Here is a 19,976-nt window from a genome sequence, read left to right on the forward strand (position 1 = left end):
CCAAGCGAAATGCCGCATGACATTGCCCGGCCCGTGTTTCATGTTTTGTTTTCCTTTTTTCCCACTTATGGCAGCCTGAACATTTTCCTTTTTATTTTCTCCCCCCAGTTTGGATTTCCATCTATCATTGGCAAGTGGAAAACCTGTTGCCAAACTCCTCTAACCTTAGCCAACGACACACCACCGCACAGCATTTTACGTTCGTTAAACACAATGTTTTCAGCGCTTTCAACATTTTCAAGTTCAATGTCCATGGCCCTGACCGCCGGATCCCCTCTTCTTATCTCCCAGCCGGATTTATTTGTCTTGGCCAAAATCAGACAGGCCGCAAAGAAAAGATTTCCTGCTCACAGGCACACATCGCCAAAGTCCCGGTTTGACATGCACTGCGCTAAAAAGCACCCAGCTAACCATCTTCTTTAATTGATAAATTTATTAAAAATGCCCTTAAACATAACATCTATTATATAGAAATGATAAACCCTTATGGTGTACTAAAAATCATTTGCACAAACCTATTGCCCAATATATATGGTTAGAAATCAATTAAATGGATTAAGCAATTTGCAATTTACATTAAAGTACAAGAGACAACCAAATGTGTATTTTAATAGCCAGCGGGGAATTCGATTAATTTATTCAAGCCAAAAGCAGAGAAATTTAGATCTCTCCATAAGTGTGTTTTAGCTCAGAAAATTGCATCCTTAAATGGAGTAATTAAATGCCAATAAAAGGCGCTGCTACGTTCACTGAGCAAAAAACTAAGCAAATAAGTGAATAGAGGTTGGCGTAATTTGAGTTCGGTGTAGACATGCCCCAAAACATTGCCTCAGACATAATTTGCCTGCAATTGCTGCGGTGCACTTGTCTCATGCAAGCGGAAAAATCGGTGATCGAGAAAAGCTTAATAGTAATAGCTTTTCCGTGGACTGCATAAATCTGCGGACTGCATTCGAAATTTATGAGCAACTTGACGACTTACTTATCATAAGCCACCATCGGTTGCATTTCTTATGGGTCTTTAAGTTTACTCAGCATGGTAATCGGGCAATTATCGATTAATAATCGCCCGATCTCCTCAAGGCGAACATTTCCATTAGTGGCGGTCCGAGGAAACGATAACTAAGTAAATGAGATTGATATATGATATATTTTCGCATTAACTGGTTCACTGTACATCATCCCGTTCCGCTGCATTTTATTTATCATAAGTCCAACCACCACATTTGCCAGCAGTCAAAACATTTGTGGACCACAATATGCAGCTTTCAATTAAAATAACTAAATGGAAAATATTCATAAAGAAGCACTTACTGAAACTGGGTTTATAGGTTTAAATTAATTTCGTTAGGAGTATTTATAGGTAAGCGGGAAAATATGCATAAAAAGCCAATACCTTCTGAACTAAGGATAATTGGGCATTAAATAAATCGAACTGAATCGAGCTTTGTGGCTTATGAATAAGTTGGTTTCGAAATTTTCGGTGGGTATTTATAGGTCGAAATTTAAAAGACAGAAAAGTATAAGTATATCTTATAGATTTACTGGATGGCAAAATAAACTTGAGATATAAAGTTATATTTAATAAAAGTAAGATATACGTTTAATGAAGTTTCCCAAATTTAGTAAGACCATTAGGTATATTTAAATTTTACATTAAAATTAGTAGATAATATATAAATATAAATTAAGTCAAATAATTTAATATATTTAAATGTAATATTTCAATAATTATTATTTACATTTAAAATAAGTAAAACCATTAAATATATATAAATTTAAAATTAAATTTATTATTGTTATTTAAATATTAATTTAAATGTTATGTATTTCAATTGAATTAGAACCTTTCCCCCCATTTATTAACATGATATATGATAATCTGGTTGACATGGCTTTATGAATTAAAGAACACAATAAATTCTATGTAATTTGAATACAATAAATTAATAAAAAAAAAAGTATAAACAAAACATTGTTGAAAGCCTTTAGCATTTTCTAGTTCCACCACCATGGAGGAGTAGCAGTGGTGTAGTCGGCCACATTGAGATAGTCCTGCTGGGCGCCTTCGGGCACAGATTCGCCCAACTCCGAATCCCCGACTAGGGATTCATCCAAGTCCTTGGCCTCCTGGGGCTTGCCACTAGCCAGGGAACCCATGATGGCGAAGATGAGCACCAGACCCAGGATAATTTGTTGGAACAGCTTCATGTTTGAAATACTTTTGGACTTGTTGTGAGTGAAGAAAGCTATCACCTGCTGCTTTTTATAGTCCAATTTAGAAAATCGGAACTAGAACTCAGGTGTTTTGCTGGGTATTTTCCTGACAACATTGTTTGTCTTTTCACATGCCCAAGGAGAAAAAACTGGGCTATGTTTGCTTTTGTTTTTGGCACGAGAAATTGAGCTGGTCAGGGTTGGTTTTTTTGTATCCCCACGTTTTTTTTGTTGCTACTGAAATTGAGATGTGCGTGCTGCGATTATTTTTTGCTGCTAGACGAACGTTTATTGATTTCCTGGTGAAAAGCTGCTGCTGCTGCTGCCACAGTTGCTTTTGCTGCCAATTAACTTGCTAAAGAGTTGCAATCCTAGCCCGGGTTGCATTGAAAACGTCACAGCCATGTCGTCTTGTTTTGGCACTTGCCTCGCCGCAATTAGTAATCAATTAAAAAGTATTTAAATTGCAACAGCTAAGTGACTGTTACCTGGCTTCCTCCTGGCTAATGGTATCACTGGCCATTTGGGAGCGCTTCTGGGAAGATACGATGGCACTTCCGGACACTAAAACCGAAATTAAAATGGAAATGGAAACAGGGGATTACACCATCTAATCATTAAATAGGTGATTTCATAATATTTTTCCTACGCCTAAGAACTGAATCGGAAAAGATGCATCATCTATGAAAAGTTCCAATTATAAAAGTTGGGCAATTATCAGCGGGAGTGATTGAACTTGTCCAGGGCTAAACATCGATTGATTGCGGTGAAACGATCCCCGCTGCTTTTTCGAGTGTAATTAGCTTATTAAGTTCTTATTCGTTTTTTTTTTTTTTGGCAATGTGAAGGACTGTGTGCCGAAACCCAAATTGTAAGCCTCTAGTTATGCATAAAAACTGTGCCTTTGTCTTGACCAATTAAAACTTTAGCGATAGGCAACAACATAAATATTATTATAATTATCAACTGAAGCTGAACCGGCCGAAGCTAACTAATTTTTGTTTGAACAACTGCTGCTAAACGGAGTTCTAAGTGGGGTGGTGTAGTTTTTTATTTGTTCTTTTTGTTTTTATTTTGGTGCTTTTGATGGAAATACCAGCTGGATGGGTAGGTTTTAGCCAAGCTAAACGACCGACCTTGTGTTTCTGGCCACGCTCTGCTTCCTCGAGTTTTGACGACACGCCGTCCAGAAAGTGCACTGCACATACAGAAAAAATATGAGTTACCAATATTGTCGATTTAGCAAGTTTTCAAACTGAACAAGAAGAGCGAGGGGCTTTTTTACCCCTAAAAATATATAAACAATATCAATATCTATTTGATCTGCAAATTTCCAACGCATTTTGGCCAACTTTTCAGATCGGAAATGAGTTTGGCCCACAATAACCAAGAAGTCGAGAGTTCCGCCTTGCCTTTTCGATTGCCTTTTTTGGGGGCGATTACGCATACGCCCCGGTGTCAAGGCTAACAATGATTTGCTCTAAAAAATGTACGCAAAGCAGCAATGAATGTACTTCTAGCATTGAATTCAATTGGATAGCAGAAACAGGAAAAAAGGGGGTATGTCTGGTGTGGTCGAAGCGGGCAGTACTCTTTATTATAGAATTAATTAAAATCCATACTTTATAAACGAAATGAAACAAAATACATTACCATATTTTAAAAAATATTCGTTTTTCATATTTTAAAATTCGGGATGGTACACATTTTTCATCACAAGTATTAAACCCTTCAAAAGGGTATGAAAAACAATACGAAATAATTCGCCAGTTGGTTTCCAAAATAATCAAATACCCGAGTGACTTAGTGACCCACCACTCCCCGTTTATACTTTTGGCTTGTTGGCCCTCTGCCCACAAGGCTAAAAACGGTTTCGATTCCGTTAGCGATACTGCCAGCAATGCATCCATCCATCAATCAATCAATGCTAACATTTCACTTTGCGATCGATTCGGATTGAATCAAAGCAAACAAATTGAGCCACAAAGCACGGGCCAAAATCGCCAGTCATTTCTCAAGTTCCGATCGGAACCGGTTCGCTGTGGGCTAACTATACGGTTATAGAATGGATCCCATGGGGTTTCCAAATCGTTAATCCAACACCTTGTACCACCTGCTATTTCATTTTGATCAAGTTTACCTGATCACGCTGGGCAAAACTTTAGTTCAAAAGCTATTGCAAAGCAAAATGGTAAGTGTCTTTGGCTTCACCATAAAAGCTTAGGAGTGAATGGGTTGTGTATGGAAATGAATGGAAAGGTAAATATCTGGTAAAATGTATAAGTTACTGTAAAATGTAGCAAAGTTTATCTGGTATAAATAAGACTTATTTTCCAAGAAAGCTTACAAAAATGGTTTAAAAATATATATTTATTCTACATCTGAGTACTTAAACAAAAAATATATTTTTACAATTAAGTTAGGATATCTATAGTTTAGTTGTACCACCAAGGAGAAGGAGCGGGTGTATAGTTGTTCACATTGAGGTAATCAGGATTGCCTTGAATTACGGTTATCGACGAGGGCACAGCCCAAGCTCGACTCCCACTCTTCTCAGGACCTTCGGGATCTGGCAAAATCCTCCTTCGATTCCATCTCAATCTTTTGCTGTTTGGCCGCTGTTTAATTGTATCCGAATTGGGGACTTTAATATTTTCCTGTACCCGCTGACGTTCGACCTCATTTATGGCGTCCAAAATAAGATTCAACTGTTCATCGCCTTTCTCCAAAAGGTTTTGGGTACTTTGTTTTTCACTTTTAACTCCGTTTGAGAGGATAGTCACTGCGACAACAACAACAAAAATAATCCACTGACTCGACATAGTGCTGAACTCGATCTAAAGTGTTCTCAAAGAATAATACACATATTTATACTCCACATGAGTAGCCAACTAACAGATAAACAGATAAGCTACATCTGTTGATATTGCATCGATTATTCTTGACATCGTTCGGTTCTGTTTGTAGAAGCCCAACGTCTTACTTAATGCTGGGTAAATGTTTGGCCAACATACAGAACCAGAGATTAAAGATATAATAGGTAGAGCTCTCGCAATCAAGGTTAAGTTCAATATTTTAGGGTTAAGATATGATTTCAGTAAGAATCTAAAGATCATTTTGTATATATTTTATTATATATAATATATATTATAAACACTCCTGAAGCATTGCAGTAAAGCAGACTTATCAGCTGATAAAGAGCTTACCTAAGATCAGAATCCCAAATATGTATCCACCTTATCGCAACATAAACAACAAAATGCCACTAAATAAATTTTCATGTTTTTCCTTTCGTTTTTATTCAATATAATTAAAAGTCGTTTTTGTTCATAATTGTATCTCAGAAAAAAAATATAATAATAATTGTATCTGCTATGCACGCGTCGATTGGGATGCGTGATCAAAGGAAAAAGGATTGGGGCAAGGTCGGGGTATACAAATAGATATATATATATATCGTAGAGAATATATATATTAGGGCACAGTGTTGTTCTTTTCAGGGGTTTTGTGCTTAGTGGTCTACGAGTGGCTTGGATCTCCTCGTTTTTTGGGCTCGCTCCATGTTTTCGGTTTTGGTGACTTTTTCTCTTGGCGCAAGGAGGGATCTTACTTACATAGTATATCCGCATTTATCAGTAGTTTAATTAGTGTAATATGTGTACAAAGCTAACGAGTCCTTGGGAGGAGGAGTACGAGGAGGAGGAAACTTAAAGGACGTACATATATCAAACAATTTGTAAGAGTTATTATCGCTTGTTTGGGCCATCATCCCAAATTTTTTTTCGTTTTATAGGAGTTACAGCAGCGAATCGTGACGAGTATTCTATTCAGGATTCAATGGGGCGGATGGCGATGTGTTTATAGGGTTGGATTCGATTGGATTGGAGTGGATTTACAGGATCGTTCCGGGCTTGCGGAGCGGCAGACGACGGCGCTGACCCAAGAGTCCCAGTCCACGGGCCTGCTGTTTGGTGGTGGCCTCCGTCGCCTCCGTGGTTTCCTGCTCCTGCTTTCCGGCTCCCTCTCCGGCGGACTCGTCGCTTCCTCCGGCGGACGCCTCCTCCTTGGCGGGCTGCTCCGCGGAGGAGTCCGGCGACGAGTGCTCCTCCTCAGTGGGGGATTCTGTAAAATAATAGAAATCAATTAATACTTATTAACCATTGGGTGACCCAAACCAATCCGTTTCTTAGATCTATTGCAATCTCATTTTAAGGTAATATACATGATAAAGATTGTGATTTGATTCTTTAAAAATTTGCTTTACAAATTTTAAGTGCCATTTTCCAAAATTTTTAAGGGATTGCAAATTGGTGACCCAAAACTATTCTTCTAAAGGTCACAACTTGTCCATTCACATTCCAATTTTTAAGTTTCATAACTCTAAAATAATGTGATTTTAATCTCTACCGATTCCCTATACATTTTTTAGTTTCCCCTTGACTGATTAAAAAATTGGTGACCCCAACACTCTACCTGTAGTGGAGGTGGCTCCCAGGTGGAGTCGTCGCTTGGCCAGCAGGGGATTGATCTTCCTGGGCGCGGGGGCGGGGGCTGCGGCTGCCTTGGGCTTGACCGCATCAGTCTTGTGCGTTAGGGCGTTGAGGCGTGGCCGGGTCTTGAGGCGATTCAGCCCGGAAACGGGGCCCGCTGGAGCGGCAGCGCCGGCGGAATCGCCTGCCTCGTTGGCTTTGTCACCGGCCTCGCCGCCCGCCTCCTCCTCCTTGACGTCATTGTGATGGCTACTGCTATCGGCGGCGGAGTCTTCGGCCGCTGGTGCGTCCTTGGGCGCCTCCGTGCTGACTCCCGATCTGCCCAGTTTGCCGCGGGGCAGCAGGCGATTGCCGCCGGCGCGGTGAAGGTTGAAGCGGGACGGACGCACTGGCTCCGCGGGAGAAGCCGCTGGAGCAGCTGCTGCGGATTTGGCCTCCTCGGAACTGGCGGTGGAACCACTCTCAGCCGCCGCCTCACCACCCTCTGGATTGGCGGGTGCCTTGGTGGTGGTGGTGCGACTGCGTCCACGTAGTCCCAATCCGGGACGACCTCTCAGAGTGCTCCTGGCGGTGGTCGAGGAGGGGGCGGCGGATTCCGCGGCGGCGTCTCCCTCAGCGGGGGAATCCTCGCTGGGTCGCTCAGTGGTGCTCGTGGTGGTGGAGCCGCGCAGGTTGAAGCGGTTGCGAGCTGTAAAAATAGTGGGAGTTATTAGTTTTCATTTTTATATGATTCATATTATTCTTAATTAAAAATAAACATTCGGTTACAGGAATATAAAGATAGTCAGGGGAGATCGCTATAGTATGGAGTATAAGTAGGAAAAAATGTTGATCCTCTTTTAATATGACCTTCTTAATAATATTTGAATGTAGAATATTAGGGAACTCAACTACAAACTCATAGAGGTACCCCACGTTAAGATAGGAATCCAATAACTCAAATTATGGATCTTAGAAGTGCAGTTTTAGAGTCCTATTCTGAAAGCCATTAGAAATTTAGAAAAATCCAACATGAAAATGGGCTAAAATGTAGATCCTCTTTTTATAGAAATATTTGAACGTTAAGTATTAGAGAATTCAACCACAAACTTATAGAGGTATCCCACGTCAAGATCGGAATCCAATAACTCAAGTTAAGGATTATAGAAGTGCAGTTTTGGAGTACCATTACTAAAGCCATTGGAAATTTAGAAAAATCGAACATGAAAATGGGTTAAAATTTTGACTCTTTTGTTATAGAAATATTTTAACGTAGAATATAAGAAAATTCAACCACCAACTCATAGAGGTATCCCACGTTAAGATAGGAGTCCAATAACTCAAGTTATGGATTACAGAAAAGCAGTTTTGGGGTCCCATTGTGAAAACCATTGGAAACTTAGAAAAATCGAACATGAAAATGGGTTAAAATTTGGACCCTCTTCAAAAAGATATATTTGAACGTAGAATTTTAGAGAATTAAGCCACTAACTCAAAGAGGCATCCTACTTCTACATTGGGGTCCAATAACTCAAGTATTATGAATTATATGTTTGAACCATATATAAAAAAAATGCAGCAAAATGTTTGATTAAATTTCAATTGCCTTTAAATAACCCTGATCCCATTTTGTAATATTTCAGTTAGTGCTTTCACTTTCCTACCAATTCGTTTCAAATAACAATTTAAATTTTCTTTCCCAAATGCCCGACATTTTAGCTCGGACTTAAGCATTTTGCCCTTGACCCAGTCAGCAAAGTCAGTGGCAGCAAGCTGAAGGTTAAATGCTAATAACCTATCATTCAGATGCCATATTATAAATAAATTAGATCTAATCAGCTTAAGCTTTGATTATTTAGTGTCGAAATAGTACACAAAAAATCATAGCTTGTTGAAAAAATTTTAAATCTACAATGTAAAATCGTTGAAATTTTGTGTTTGAAAACTTTAAGTTGCATACATATTTATGAATGTTAGTTTATGCAATATAACTAGTTTGGTAGATTATTTCAAATCAATTTGTATCAAATACTTACGTCTGCCTCGTGCGAAGCCCGTGCTCACAGGCTTAACTTCCTTGGCAACCACCACTTCCTCCTCGGCGGCGGGGGCGGCGGACGATGTGGCTTCTGGTGCCGCGGTGGTACGAGCTCCAGGACGAGAACGTCCTCCGATCGAAGGACGGGAGAAACGATCTATTCGTTAAGAATAATATTAATATAGGTCTTGTGGTCTTATAAAGAAATTACTGGGAATTTGAAATCTTTCATAGAGGTGTCTAAAAGTAGGCAACACTATTTCCTAGTTTTTCCCCTGCATACTTTCAGGCACCTTTAGAAGTGATTTCAAAACCCCAGGGCCTTATCCAAACTTACTTCTTCCAGTCTTGGTGGTTTCGGGGGCCACCGGTGCCTCGGTGGTGCTGGTGGTGGTGCTGCCGCCCTCAGCCCGGTTCAACTTGAAGCGGTTGCGTCCGGCCAGACCATTCAATCCGGCTCTCCTGCCACCGTAGAGCGACGGAGCCGCAGTGGTTGTGGTGGTGGTGGTGGTTGTGGTCGGTGCCTCCGTGGTGGTGGTAGTGGTGGTGGTGGTTGTGGTCGTTGTGGTGGTGCTGGTGGATGAAATCTCATCGGTCAGCGTGGTCAGAGCACCCTCCTCATCCGTACTGGCGGTGTCCGGGATCAAAGTGGTAGCACCCTCGGCTCCATCTGGGATGGCGGTGGTTTGCTCGTTGTTCAGGTTCTCATTGGTCAGTATGGCATAGAGATCGAGGGCGGCCTTCTCCATGGAGGGTGTGGTCTGTTCGGATTCCTCCTGCTCAACGGGGGCTTCGGCGGCTGCGGCCTCCTTCTCCTTCCTGGCCTGCTCCTCCTTGGCCTGCTGCTCCTTTTTCCTGGCCGCCGCCTCCTCCTGTTCCACGGCAATCACTGGCTTCAACTCATTTTCACCCTTGCGAGAGGCCTTAGTCTGCTTCTCATCCGTGTTGAAGGTGGCACTGTCCACCAGCTCCAAACTGGGACGCTTGACACTGATCTTCTTGCGCTCGGCGGCCGTTTCCAGGGAGTCCAAGGCTGGCGTTGGTGGCACCTCGATGTTCTTGCCACGGCTGGGGAACCGAGTGATCATGGGCAGACGTTCGGCCTCGATGTCCTCGGAGGCGTCGGAGGATCTGCCCTTGGCCTTGCCGCTGTGCAGGCTGTTCTCACTCGGCGTGGCCGGCGTGCTCCTCTCGATATTGGTGTACCTGGTCTTGCCGCGCACCTCGGGCTCCGCGGATGCCTCCACCTTGCTGGGCTCCTCATCCTCTTCGTAGTAGTAGACATACTCGTACTCGTAGTCCTGACCATTGGGACCCTTTTTGATCTCAATGCGGGACTTCTTGCTGTTCTCACTGCCCGCACCCTCGAGGGCAAAGTTCTGGTTGACGAACTCCTCGTGGGGATCCACGACTATGTCCTCGTCCAGGTTGTCGATCTTCTTGCCAGCCGTCGGCAGGGTGGTCAGCAGTGGAGCAGGTGCCTCGGTGGTGCTGGTGGCCCCCCTCTTTTGGGCCAATTCCACTTGGGCGGCCTCCTCAATTTCACGTCTCACCTCGGCCAGCTCCTCCTCTTCGATGGCCCTCTTGGCCTCGATGCTCTTCATCACATCCTCGTTGATCAGGGCACTCAGAACGGGATTCAGCTCGGGACGCTCCTTGGTGGGCAGCAGGTTCATCGAGTAGTCGGCGGAATCTGTGGCCCTTATGCTGATTCTGTGGGAGGTGTGGAAGCCCTCCTCTCGCTCCGCGGCCTCCGGATGTTTGTGCGAGGTCTCGAAGGGAATCGCCGGAGCTGGGTTCTCCTCGGCCAACGTGATTTGACTATCGCTGGCAGATGTCGCAAGGGGATCCGTCGAGTCTGCCGAGGATTGAGAGGCCAGGAAGGCCAGAAGGAAACTGTAGAAAAAAAGGGGGATTTAATAGGTTAATTAGAAATGGGGAACGAAGGCTCTATAAATGGTCCCTCGAGCCGGATTCTCACATATAAATTTATCTTTCTAATGTCTTCTTTAAAAGAGTTTAAGTCTTTTATTGTATTCAATTGTTCATCCTCTTATCCCTCCATTGACTTAAATATTTTAAATTACCCAAATGGTCATTAGTTTATCACCTTTGGTTTAATAAAAAAAACAAACTAAATTAATAGCTGTATCTTTGATGATTTGATGTGAAATTAATTTGAGAGTAATGAGCTTACTTCACCTGTGATGAAAATCTCTCCTGTCTTGACTTTAATAGCTTAAGTGCTGCCTTAGCATTATCAGTGCCCCATGTGAATTCACGACTCGATGCATTCAGCCATGTCTAACCCAATTAATCTTACACAAAAAACTCTATAATCACAACGGGCTTTAACTTCAACCTCAACTGCATTTGCTGTACGCTGAAAGAAAAGTATCTTAGCTATTTAGAAATTCAACATGCTTTATTTTGACAAACCTATCTGTAAACCGGAAACTTCTTAAGTGTGTAGATTCAAATCATAATTATATAATTTTGATTTAATTGTTGTTCCACCAACTTTTAACTTTAAGTTTGATTGATAAGTTCTCAATATTCAACTTTGACAAGCTTTTCACAATATGAATATTAACTTAATGTATGTAACTACCGAATAATTCAGGCCAATAAAAAGGCATGCAATATCTAAAATATCCAACGATTTTATTTGAATTGTCTACAAAAATAGTTATTATTTTGCAAAGGGTATTAATCAATTCGCGATACGCCTTTTGGCCTTTCTTTCTGGTTTCTGATCGGCGCGTGCTCTTAATCAGCCATCACGGCTAGCCGGTTTTCCGTTGGTTTTTTCAGCTTTTCAGCCGTTTCAGCTCCAGCTGGCGATCTTCGATGTGCTGCCTCATCTCTAATCTGGCATGAAAAACCTTTCACAATTTCATTAGCCGCACAAAGTCGATTGCGCATGCGATCATGATTTGGCCATCATCATGTCTAGCCGCCGAATGGAGCGTGCACCACCGGCCATATCGCTATTGCCGTATAGCACCACCGACACCACCGGCTATATGGCTATATAGCACCGCCACACAATAGTTCATTGGGCTCTGCGAATCCGCATTGCAATGCAATGAAAGCGATGCTCAAGGCAAACCGCAAAACGGTTCCAAAACGACCGGGAAACTAGAGCCAGGAATCGCGGACCGGTTTTCCACAACGAAAAATAAGATACAAAAGGTGTTAACCCATTTCGATTCCAGACCAGATCGAACCAGATCAGAGGTCCCCAGTGTGTATGGGGTTTTCCTTTCCCCAGGCAAGATATAAGATATAATAATCAATCGTTGCAAGAAATTATTTGTCAATATCCGAATTCTTTATGATCTTTTAAGATTGGAAAGCATTTTCCGATGATTGTTTTCTGGGATTAAGTTATTTCCTATCCCAAGATTTTTTCCTGTGCATGCGAACAGAGCGCTCTTGACGATAACTTTTAACATTTTGAATTATGTGCAAGTCTGGCTGGCTGGCGTTCACTTCTCGAACAAGTTTTCGGGGACCAGCGAACAACCAACAGCAGGCAACAACCAACAACCAACAACATGGGCTGGCAACACCTTACTGCAAAGGTAGACAACTTCAACTTATTTTAATTGCAACAGCCCCAAAAACGGGCAGCTCAACAATGGCCAAAAGCCATAAGTCTGCGACTTCAAGAAAAGTTATAATTATGGCCACATCGTCGTGCAAATAAGTTGGCGGTGCAGCAGTGTCGGTGGTGCAGCGGAGTCTCCTCGGACAAAAAGGGTCTCCACTGGTGGTTGGGGCCATGTTATGCATGAGGTGACAATGCGCACAGCATGTATTTTCCCATTTGCAATTGCAGTACTGGCAGCAAAATAATATCCAACAATTAGTGCTTAGTTTCGGCTGGCAAAGGCAACTTATTAAATAAAAAAAGTAAAAACCCCAGTTGAAAGTTAAATGTCATTCAAGCATTTAATTCCGAAAATTGGACCATGGCCAAAGATATTAGGACCTGAACTAACCCATCAAATGTGTGAATAAGATTCCTCAATACCAGACCATTGCCTTGATTTAAAATGAAAAAAACCAGAAACACTGAATATTAATTAACTCATTTTCATTCGGTGTCAATCATGTTTCTTGTCCAAAACTCACGTAATTTCCAGCAGTTTATTAGCTTCAATTAGTTGCTCAGACATAATCCGTAAGTGACTCACACAGAATGTGTGTGAATCGCATTCCGAAGAATCATTTACACTCATTCATGGCAAGATCGCCTTGACTCGGATTGCCATTAAACACCTTCAGCAAAATTGGATCATTTATTGCCTGTTTTTTCGAGCATTTAACGGCATCAACTGGCATTTTGCTACTTTAAGCTGTTAAATGATGGAAATTAACTACGCTGAGTGATGATTTTGAGTCTTTAATAGCTACACTGTACGGAAAACTTTCATTAAATAAATTGTTCCTTGTTATATTACAGTATTGGGTATTGAAATATAATTATAAAATGCAAGTTGATAATATTGTTGGCATTGATAAAAAATATAGCAACTCAGAAAGTGCTAAAATTAAATATAGCATTTACTTACAAGTATACAATATTTCAGCCATTTTTTTTTTTGAAATTTAAAGGCCCTAAAATCCTTTAAAGTACCAGGTTAAATATAGGTTTTGCATAAAAAAAGTAATTACCAGGGAGTGATTTATTACCCGCTTATTATGTTTCTCTAAGTGCACTATTACCGCTATTGTTCGGGTAACTCTTTCGCATAAGTAATCCCCATGTGGGGGTGCCTTCAGACGGAACTCCACTCCCAATCTTAACCCCATGGTGCCCATTATATCGCTTTTCTTTGGCGCACTGCACTTCATGCAACCTGAAAATCTGCCGAAAGGGAGTGCTGTTAATTTGTTTCTTCTTTCGGCTGTTAGCGGGTGTGGCATGCAATTTGTATTATAATTTGGCAATTCATTTTGGCCAAATACGGCAGAAGAAGTATGTACTTGCGAGTGCTTTCAGCTTCGGATTCGGAATTTGGTTTTCGGTTTTTTCATAAACTTCGGCGGCCATTGACGTTTTCGAGAGGCAGTGAAGCGGCAATAAGACAGTTAAAAAACCAGATAGAAAAAAACAAAAAACTGCTAAATCGGCGGCAACAATTGCAGTGGCAACAACCATGTTGCAGCAGCCATGAAATGTAAAGTAAGTTTTGCATTGTTAAGTGGATGCGTCGTCGTCTTCGTTGTCTTGCCAAAAGGTTTGTTGACTTCACCTCTCGCGATTGCCTTTGCTTTTTTCCCCCCACATAATAAATATACATGCTTTTTTCTGCATAGTTGACCTTTCCGAAAGAGAGATCGCGGCACCTCGCCGGTTTGACCTTTTGCACACAAAAAATTGCAATAAAAAATATCATTGCCACGCCTTTATCAAGCATATTAACCCACTGATTGACTAACTGTCCGTTTGATTGACCAAGGTTAACAGTTCGCTGCAGGCGAAAATTCGGAATCAAGCGGAGATAACGGTCCACACGGCGTATACTTAATTTATGTGGAAATCAACTTTTTTTAAAATTCTGCTGCCAAGAGAAGGGAAAACTAAGTATAAAACTTATATGAAGTTACTTCCGAGGTCCTAAATATAATAAATGAACTATTTCAAAACCAAAAATCCCGTATTTAGTTAATTCTAGTTAGAATCCCTTAACAATAATTTCCTAAAAAAATATTTTAATATCCTTGAACAAACTTATTATATGGAAAATTCATTTCCCATATAAAAACATTGTGTCCTCTTTATGTTTATACTAACAATTACTAAGTATATTATGAATAACTAATTTTATAATATAAAATATTTTTATGTGGCGGCCAAAACGTACTGTTTCCCCTACCTATTCAAATATTTCTATAGAAAGACATGTTTTTCCCAAGGAGAGGTCATAATTAAACACTATCATTATGCCTACCAAAAAAGCAGCTACATAGTAAGCCCAAAACTAACTTTGCGTAATCCGCCAAATCGTTAACTTGACCTTGAGCGGCTGCAATTGTTTTTCTTGTTTTTTTTTTGTTTATCTCTGGCCCCTTCCCCGGAATAATTTCCTATTATTTTACCATTTGTTTTATAAAGTTTACTTACATTTTGAGCAGCATTTCGAGCTGTGTTTGTTGCTGTTGCTGTGGTCCTAGGTTGCTCTCCTTGTTGTTGTTGTCAATGCTGTTATAACAACTTTTTCGTTAACTGCTTTTTTACATAAATTTTATTGACACTTTTGAAAGTCAACTGCCTGCTTCAGCTTCAACGAGAAAACAAAACAAAAAACAGTAAAAAAAATGGGTGTAAAAATAAATAAACAGAGTGTAAAAAATTGAATGACAGAAATTGATTTTTCGAAAAATCTTTAATTGTTATGCACTTTGGATTTTGTATGTGCGCGTTTTTCTTAAACATTGGACACATTAGCTGCTGTTGTTTTTGTTGTTTAGTTGCTTTTGTTGATGTTGTTCACTTTGGTCATTTTTCAAGTTGCACTTTCACTTTTCACTTTTAGTTTACGTTTTGTACACTATTTTTGGTTGTTTGTATATTTTTTTTGTCAGCAGCAGAAAATCAAATCAATTAAGGAAATCGAATTTGTTTTTAAGGTGAGGGAGTGTGTTGAGGTGTGATTAGTTGGGTAGCAAAAAAAAAACTCGAAATAGGACTGGAAAACTTTATAAATATTTTTGAAACTTACAAAAAAATATTGAAAAAAATTGGATGTTTATAAAATCACTTTTAGCGGCTTTTTCGCGCTCAAGTTTCAACTGGGCTTTGACTTCTTGAACCACTGGTAACGCTTATTTTATATGGCCAACCAACACACACAAACACACGCACACACACACACACACACACACCTGCCGGGAGGATATGTCGGCAGTACCATGGACTTTTTCTGAAGACCTCTCTATATATATATAGTGATATATATACGTTTATCTCGGGTCTTCGGGGAGCAGTCACTTTCGATTTCGCTGCCAGCTGAACGTGAAATGGCAAAATGATGAACGCTCCAACCATCGAAAACCGTTGCCGTTGCCATTCTGCCGCCGTCGACCGCGGCAGCGACTGCGGCAGAGGCTGCGACTTCGACTTCGACTTCAACTTCGGCTTTAACATATCGGTAACATCGGGCATTGGGGATCGGTGATCGGTGATCGGGGATCGGTGTTTCGGGGGGCCCCTGGGGTCTTGACTGTGCGAGGGAGAGGGATACAGAAGCGCAGAACGATCGACAGGAGCGCTGGTCTCTTTTTTGTCTTTTTCGGTTACGACCATGTTAACACTAAATCATTCACACCTGCTGCCGATCGTTGTTGCTTTTCAATGGCGTTCGGCCACTAGGAAGTTCAAAACTGCACTAGTTTCGGCGGTTCGGAGAGGGACTCCAGAAAAAAACCCACACTCGCAGAAAAAGTTAAGATTGGTGATCACCTTTGCTGAAAATAAATAAAATATGAACTTAGGAGCTTAAACTCAATTTATGAAAATATGATAGCCTATTTACTTTTGACAAACACGAAAAAATAAAAGAAATCAAGGATCTAAAGAATTCGCGTTTTTAGTAAAATGTCGTAGTAATATAAACCGGTGCTCTAAATTTGTAAGCATTTTTAGTTCGTGATATACGTTTATACGCAAAGGAAATATTAAGGAAGGATATATCTCTATTTTTTGGAGAGTTATTTATCTGTATTACCTAAGTAGATCCCTACAAAACTGAGTATTGCAAATGCATTGCCCTCAAAAAATGTATTAGTTCATTTAGAACAGTGGCCCCTTTCAAGCGTAGTTCTTATTTAAATAAACCAGTTCTATATGGGGTTTTCATCTAATAAAAAAAAATTTCCCACCACAAAATATGGTAAAAGCATAGTTAAAAGCCGAGACATCAATATGAAACTGATACGGATATGCTTTATGCTTTTTTCTTTGTGCAGCAGCGACATTCACTTGCATTTTTTGGGATGCTCTCTGGTCGCCGCGGTCTCAGCTAACTGCTGCTGATTTCATAAGCCAAAACTGGTTGGCAGCTGGTCTCAAGGCCGTTTGCTCGCTCGTTCGTTCGTCGCCGTCGCCGTCGTTGATTAACCGCATTACACATACGCCGCGTTGGTCGCAGTGGCCGCTTTTTTAACCGCTTCGCCTGCAATTAGCAGGGCACGCAACATGCTCGTATGCAAGCCAACCGACAGATCATCACCCCGGTCTCCCTGGCCGCCCCTGGCCGCCCCATTCCCGCCTCCGAGTGATATTATCCAATCTGTGGGGCTTATTGATTAACCGCTGCTCATTTGCCTACCGAGTATTTATGCAATTCCAGCAGCGAGATCACCAACTGGCCAACTGGATGCGCCATAGGTGGGGATACATACATGGTTAGTTCGACTCCGAAAGGTGGGGCGAAAACCCCACAAAAACACCTGCGGACCAGAGCTCCCTGCAAGTGTCCAACTGACACCTTTTCCCGCCATCCAGGGTACGGAGAGTATGATACTGGATGTACACCTAACTCAAAAGACAACCATATCCATTATTCGATAACTTAAAAGTCGAAATTAATACAAAATATATTATATTATAATATATACCAATTCATACATGTTCCCATGGTATATTCTTAAGTCGCGAATTCTTTAGATTCATTAACATGCTTATAAAAGCCATAGTATTACAGAGCTCTCATTTGTCAGCAAAACATTTTTAAATGGCTTAAAAATATATGTAAGGGGTATTTTTTGGTCGACATATCTTATAGGCATCTTTCTTCTTCTTCTAAATATTTCAGCTGTTTTGAGTTGGGCTTCAGTTACGCTTTGAGTTTGGTTTGGTAATCCCCACAAAGTGGTTAAAATCAACCTGTACCCCGAAGCCAACATCTCTTTCTTTCTCTGTATTATGCCATCTCTGTCTTTCCCTTTTTTTGGATTTTGTTTACTTTGCAAGTGATTGATCAATCGATTTTCTAATTAGCATTGATCGATAAACTGGAACGAAAAGTGTTTTTTTTTTCATCAGGTGCTCTTTACTTTTCTGGTCCCCCTCTTTTTGTTTGTATTTTGTTGGCTTGAAAATTCGATTATATGATAAATATTTGCAAATACCGAGAGGGGCAAACAGAAGAGGCTAAGAGCTTCCTTCTTTGCAGCGAGTGCAGCGAACCGGGAAGTGATCCTGAGTGCCATATATGTGCATAATTAAGGGATCCTTAGGCACCTCATGTGGCCTTGGTTTTTCCCCGTGGACTTTGCCTTTTTTTGCAGCAGCAGCAGCTGCATGGACTGATTAAATTTCAACCGAACGTCTTTTAGGAATATAAAAGCATACACAAGTGACTCAAGCTATTCCGAGGTCACATTGATCAAGTTACTCGGGCACATTGCTATGGATGCCACGATACGGACATACAAAAAACCCAACTAAAAAACTACGTACATGAAAATGAGAAAAAGATAAAGAAAGAAAACCAGGTTTCGATCGGGTGAAACAGGATGCATTATTGTGGGGAGTGCCTCGAGGTCAGAAGTCGAGTTTCGATGGTCATAAAAAAGTGCACGGGAGTGCTAATCGACTGAGGGCGTGGCACTTTGAGGCGGCGTCTCAAGGACGGAGTCAGGAATATGGAGGTATAATGATTGATAATAATGATGGCGATGATAATTGCAATGGCACTGATTAAGGTCGGGGAGTGGGCAATTTGGTAATTGCATAAGGCAAAAACGAGGGGAAGAATTTAAAGGAGAGGCAACCGAGTTACCATTGTTAACTCTAAAGATATGTGAGCTATTTGTAAAAGCTTTTATTTTGTACATCAAAAAAATATATATCACTCTCTTTTGATTAGCAAAATATTGTAAATTTTATGTGCGAAATTTTGAAAAAGTTAATGCTGTAATCCCAAGATCACACTTTTAAGAGTTTTAACCAAAAGCCAAGACCGATGACATCACAACGACGCTTTTAAGCCCGTTGCTTTTGCCAATTCATGGGCCAAAAAAATAAATAAAAACACCAAATACCCGGTACCATTTCAAAGGAACCCAACCGGGAGATAAAAACACTTCAGGTACCGACTCTTTTATGTATTGTAAAAAACTCATAAAATTGTAATAAAAACAAAACCAGCAAAGGGGAGAAAAAAAGAAAAGAAACAACAACTGTTATCCAACATTTCAAGTGTTCGAGAGTGTATATATATAGAGCTATAGATATATATATATGCTATATGTGGCCGTATCTGCATACAGATGTACGCAAACAGGAGTGGCCAACTTGGAATGTTAATGCGGCCTGCAGTCGTTGGCGTCGCCGAGATCTCCGATCCCCAATCCCCAATCCACTCCAAAAAAAAAAATGAAAAAGACACTCGCACGTAGGCCCAGCCATCGCCCCGTCTCTTTCGCACACCATCAGCCCGTCTCTTTCTTTGCTTCAGGTGCTGTCTCTTTCTCCTTCGGCCGATGAGAGTTACGTGAACTTTGAAGGGAGCTGAGGGCTGTAACTGACCGGCAAACTGGACAAGAGCCAAAAGAATTAAGCACTCCTTAAGACTGTGCACTGGAAACAAAAACTGTACTCAGTTTCCAAGTTTAAGTAAATATTTTTAAATAAAAAAAAATATTTGGAAACTTGTAACACTTTGAAGAACTAAAGTTCCAAACTAAAATATGTCCCAAATATTTATATTACAGCTTAAAAATGTTCTTTAAGTTTTCCGAATAAATGTAATTTTGTTATTTTTTAATAAAGCTATATATTTTTTACTTTCGTAGATTTTATCAGATTTTTGTTACTTAAAATCGAGTTATATTGACAAAATTCTTGCGGATATCTTTTGGCAATATTTTATTCGATTTCTGCTACCAATATTTTCCACAATGTATGCATATCGACTCACTTTTTCTCAGTTTTTCTTATATTTTCAACCTGGGCGCGCATGTTGAGCCGAGTAAAATTTATAACTGTCAATTATTATGCAAGAGTTGTGTGTGTGCGTTGCGGGGAGGGGGGCGTTAAAGAGTGGAGGAGGGGGCGTGGCACGGGAGGGGAGCGGAAAGGGGTGGAGAGACTCCTCTCACAGAGCAATCAGGAAATACCCAAACTTAATGGTTATAAACACCTCCCTCGGCCTCCCAAAAAGCAACCATACCACTCACATAGTCCAAACACGTAGTACCCCCAGATATAGTACCCCCTGATATAGTACCCCCCA

At 40.8% G+C, this 19,976-nt stretch overlaps 3 protein-coding genes across 4 annotated transcripts; all 3 read right to left on the bottom strand.

Moving 5' to 3' along the window:
• Nucleotides 1-1,998: 1,998 nt before the first annotated feature.
• LOC119558207 lies at nt 1,999-2,211 on the bottom strand. The gene has a single exon (XM_037871504.1). It carries the CDS (start codon nt 2,209-2,211, stop codon nt 1,999-2,001), a length of 213 nt encoding a protein of 70 aa, XP_037727432.1.
• Nucleotides 2,212-4,581: 2,370 nt separating this feature from the next.
• Nucleotides 4,582-5,039, bottom strand: LOC119557527. Its single transcript, XM_037870301.1, has one exon. The coding sequence runs from the start codon at nt 5,037-5,039 to the stop codon at nt 4,653-4,655; it is 387 nt and encodes a 128-aa protein (XP_037726229.1). The 3' UTR covers nt 4,582-4,652.
• A 448-nt stretch (nt 5,040-5,487) lies between these two features.
• Nucleotides 5,488-15,757, bottom strand: LOC119557377 (mucin-19). 2 transcript variants are annotated; one of them, XM_037870121.1, is made up of 6 exons: nt 15,648-15,757; nt 14,861-15,017; nt 9,062-10,620; nt 8,723-8,881; nt 6,691-7,395; nt 5,488-6,339 (listed from the first exon to the last, which is right to left on the bottom strand). In XM_037870121.1, the coding sequence occupies exons 2-6, from the start codon at nt 14,872-14,874 to the stop codon at nt 6,110-6,112; spliced, it is 2,667 nt and encodes an 888-aa protein (XP_037726049.1). In that variant the 5' UTR covers nt 14,875-15,017; nt 15,648-15,757; the 3' UTR covers nt 5,488-6,109. The 2 variants fall into 2 exon arrangements, with proteins under 2 accessions (XP_037726049.1, XP_037726050.1); XM_037870122.1 differs by having other exon boundaries at nt 15,622-15,745.
• Between the last annotated feature and the right edge of the window lie 4,219 nt (nt 15,758-19,976).

Source organism: Drosophila subpulchrella, chromosome X (genome assembly GCF_014743375.2).
Source record: "Drosophila subpulchrella strain 33 F10 #4 breed RU33 chromosome X, RU_Dsub_v1.1 Primary Assembly, whole genome shotgun sequence".
In the NCBI taxonomy this organism is placed as follows: domain Eukaryota; kingdom Metazoa; phylum Arthropoda; class Insecta; order Diptera; family Drosophilidae; genus Drosophila; species Drosophila subpulchrella.

What these genes read in the sequence shown, in the direction of transcription:
- LOC119558207 (XM_037871504.1), bottom strand. Translation starts at nt 2,211, where the DNA reads ATGAAGCTGTTCCAACAAATTATCCTGGGTCTGGTGCTCATCTTCGCC.
- LOC119557527 (XM_037870301.1), bottom strand. Translation starts at nt 5,039, where the DNA reads ATGTCGAGTCAGTGGATTATTTTTGTTGTTGTTGTCGCAGTGACTATC.
- LOC119557377 (XM_037870121.1), bottom strand. An exon ending in GGGCTTCGCACGAGGCAGAC is followed by an intron (nt 7,396 to 8,722) that starts GTAAGTATTTGA and finishes CTATTTTTACAG; the next exon opens with CTCGCAACCGCTTCAACCTG. An exon ending in GGGAGCCACCTCCACTACAG is followed by an intron (nt 6,340 to 6,690) that starts GTAGAGTGTTGG and finishes ATTATTTTACAG; the next exon opens with AATCCCCCACTGAGGAGGAG.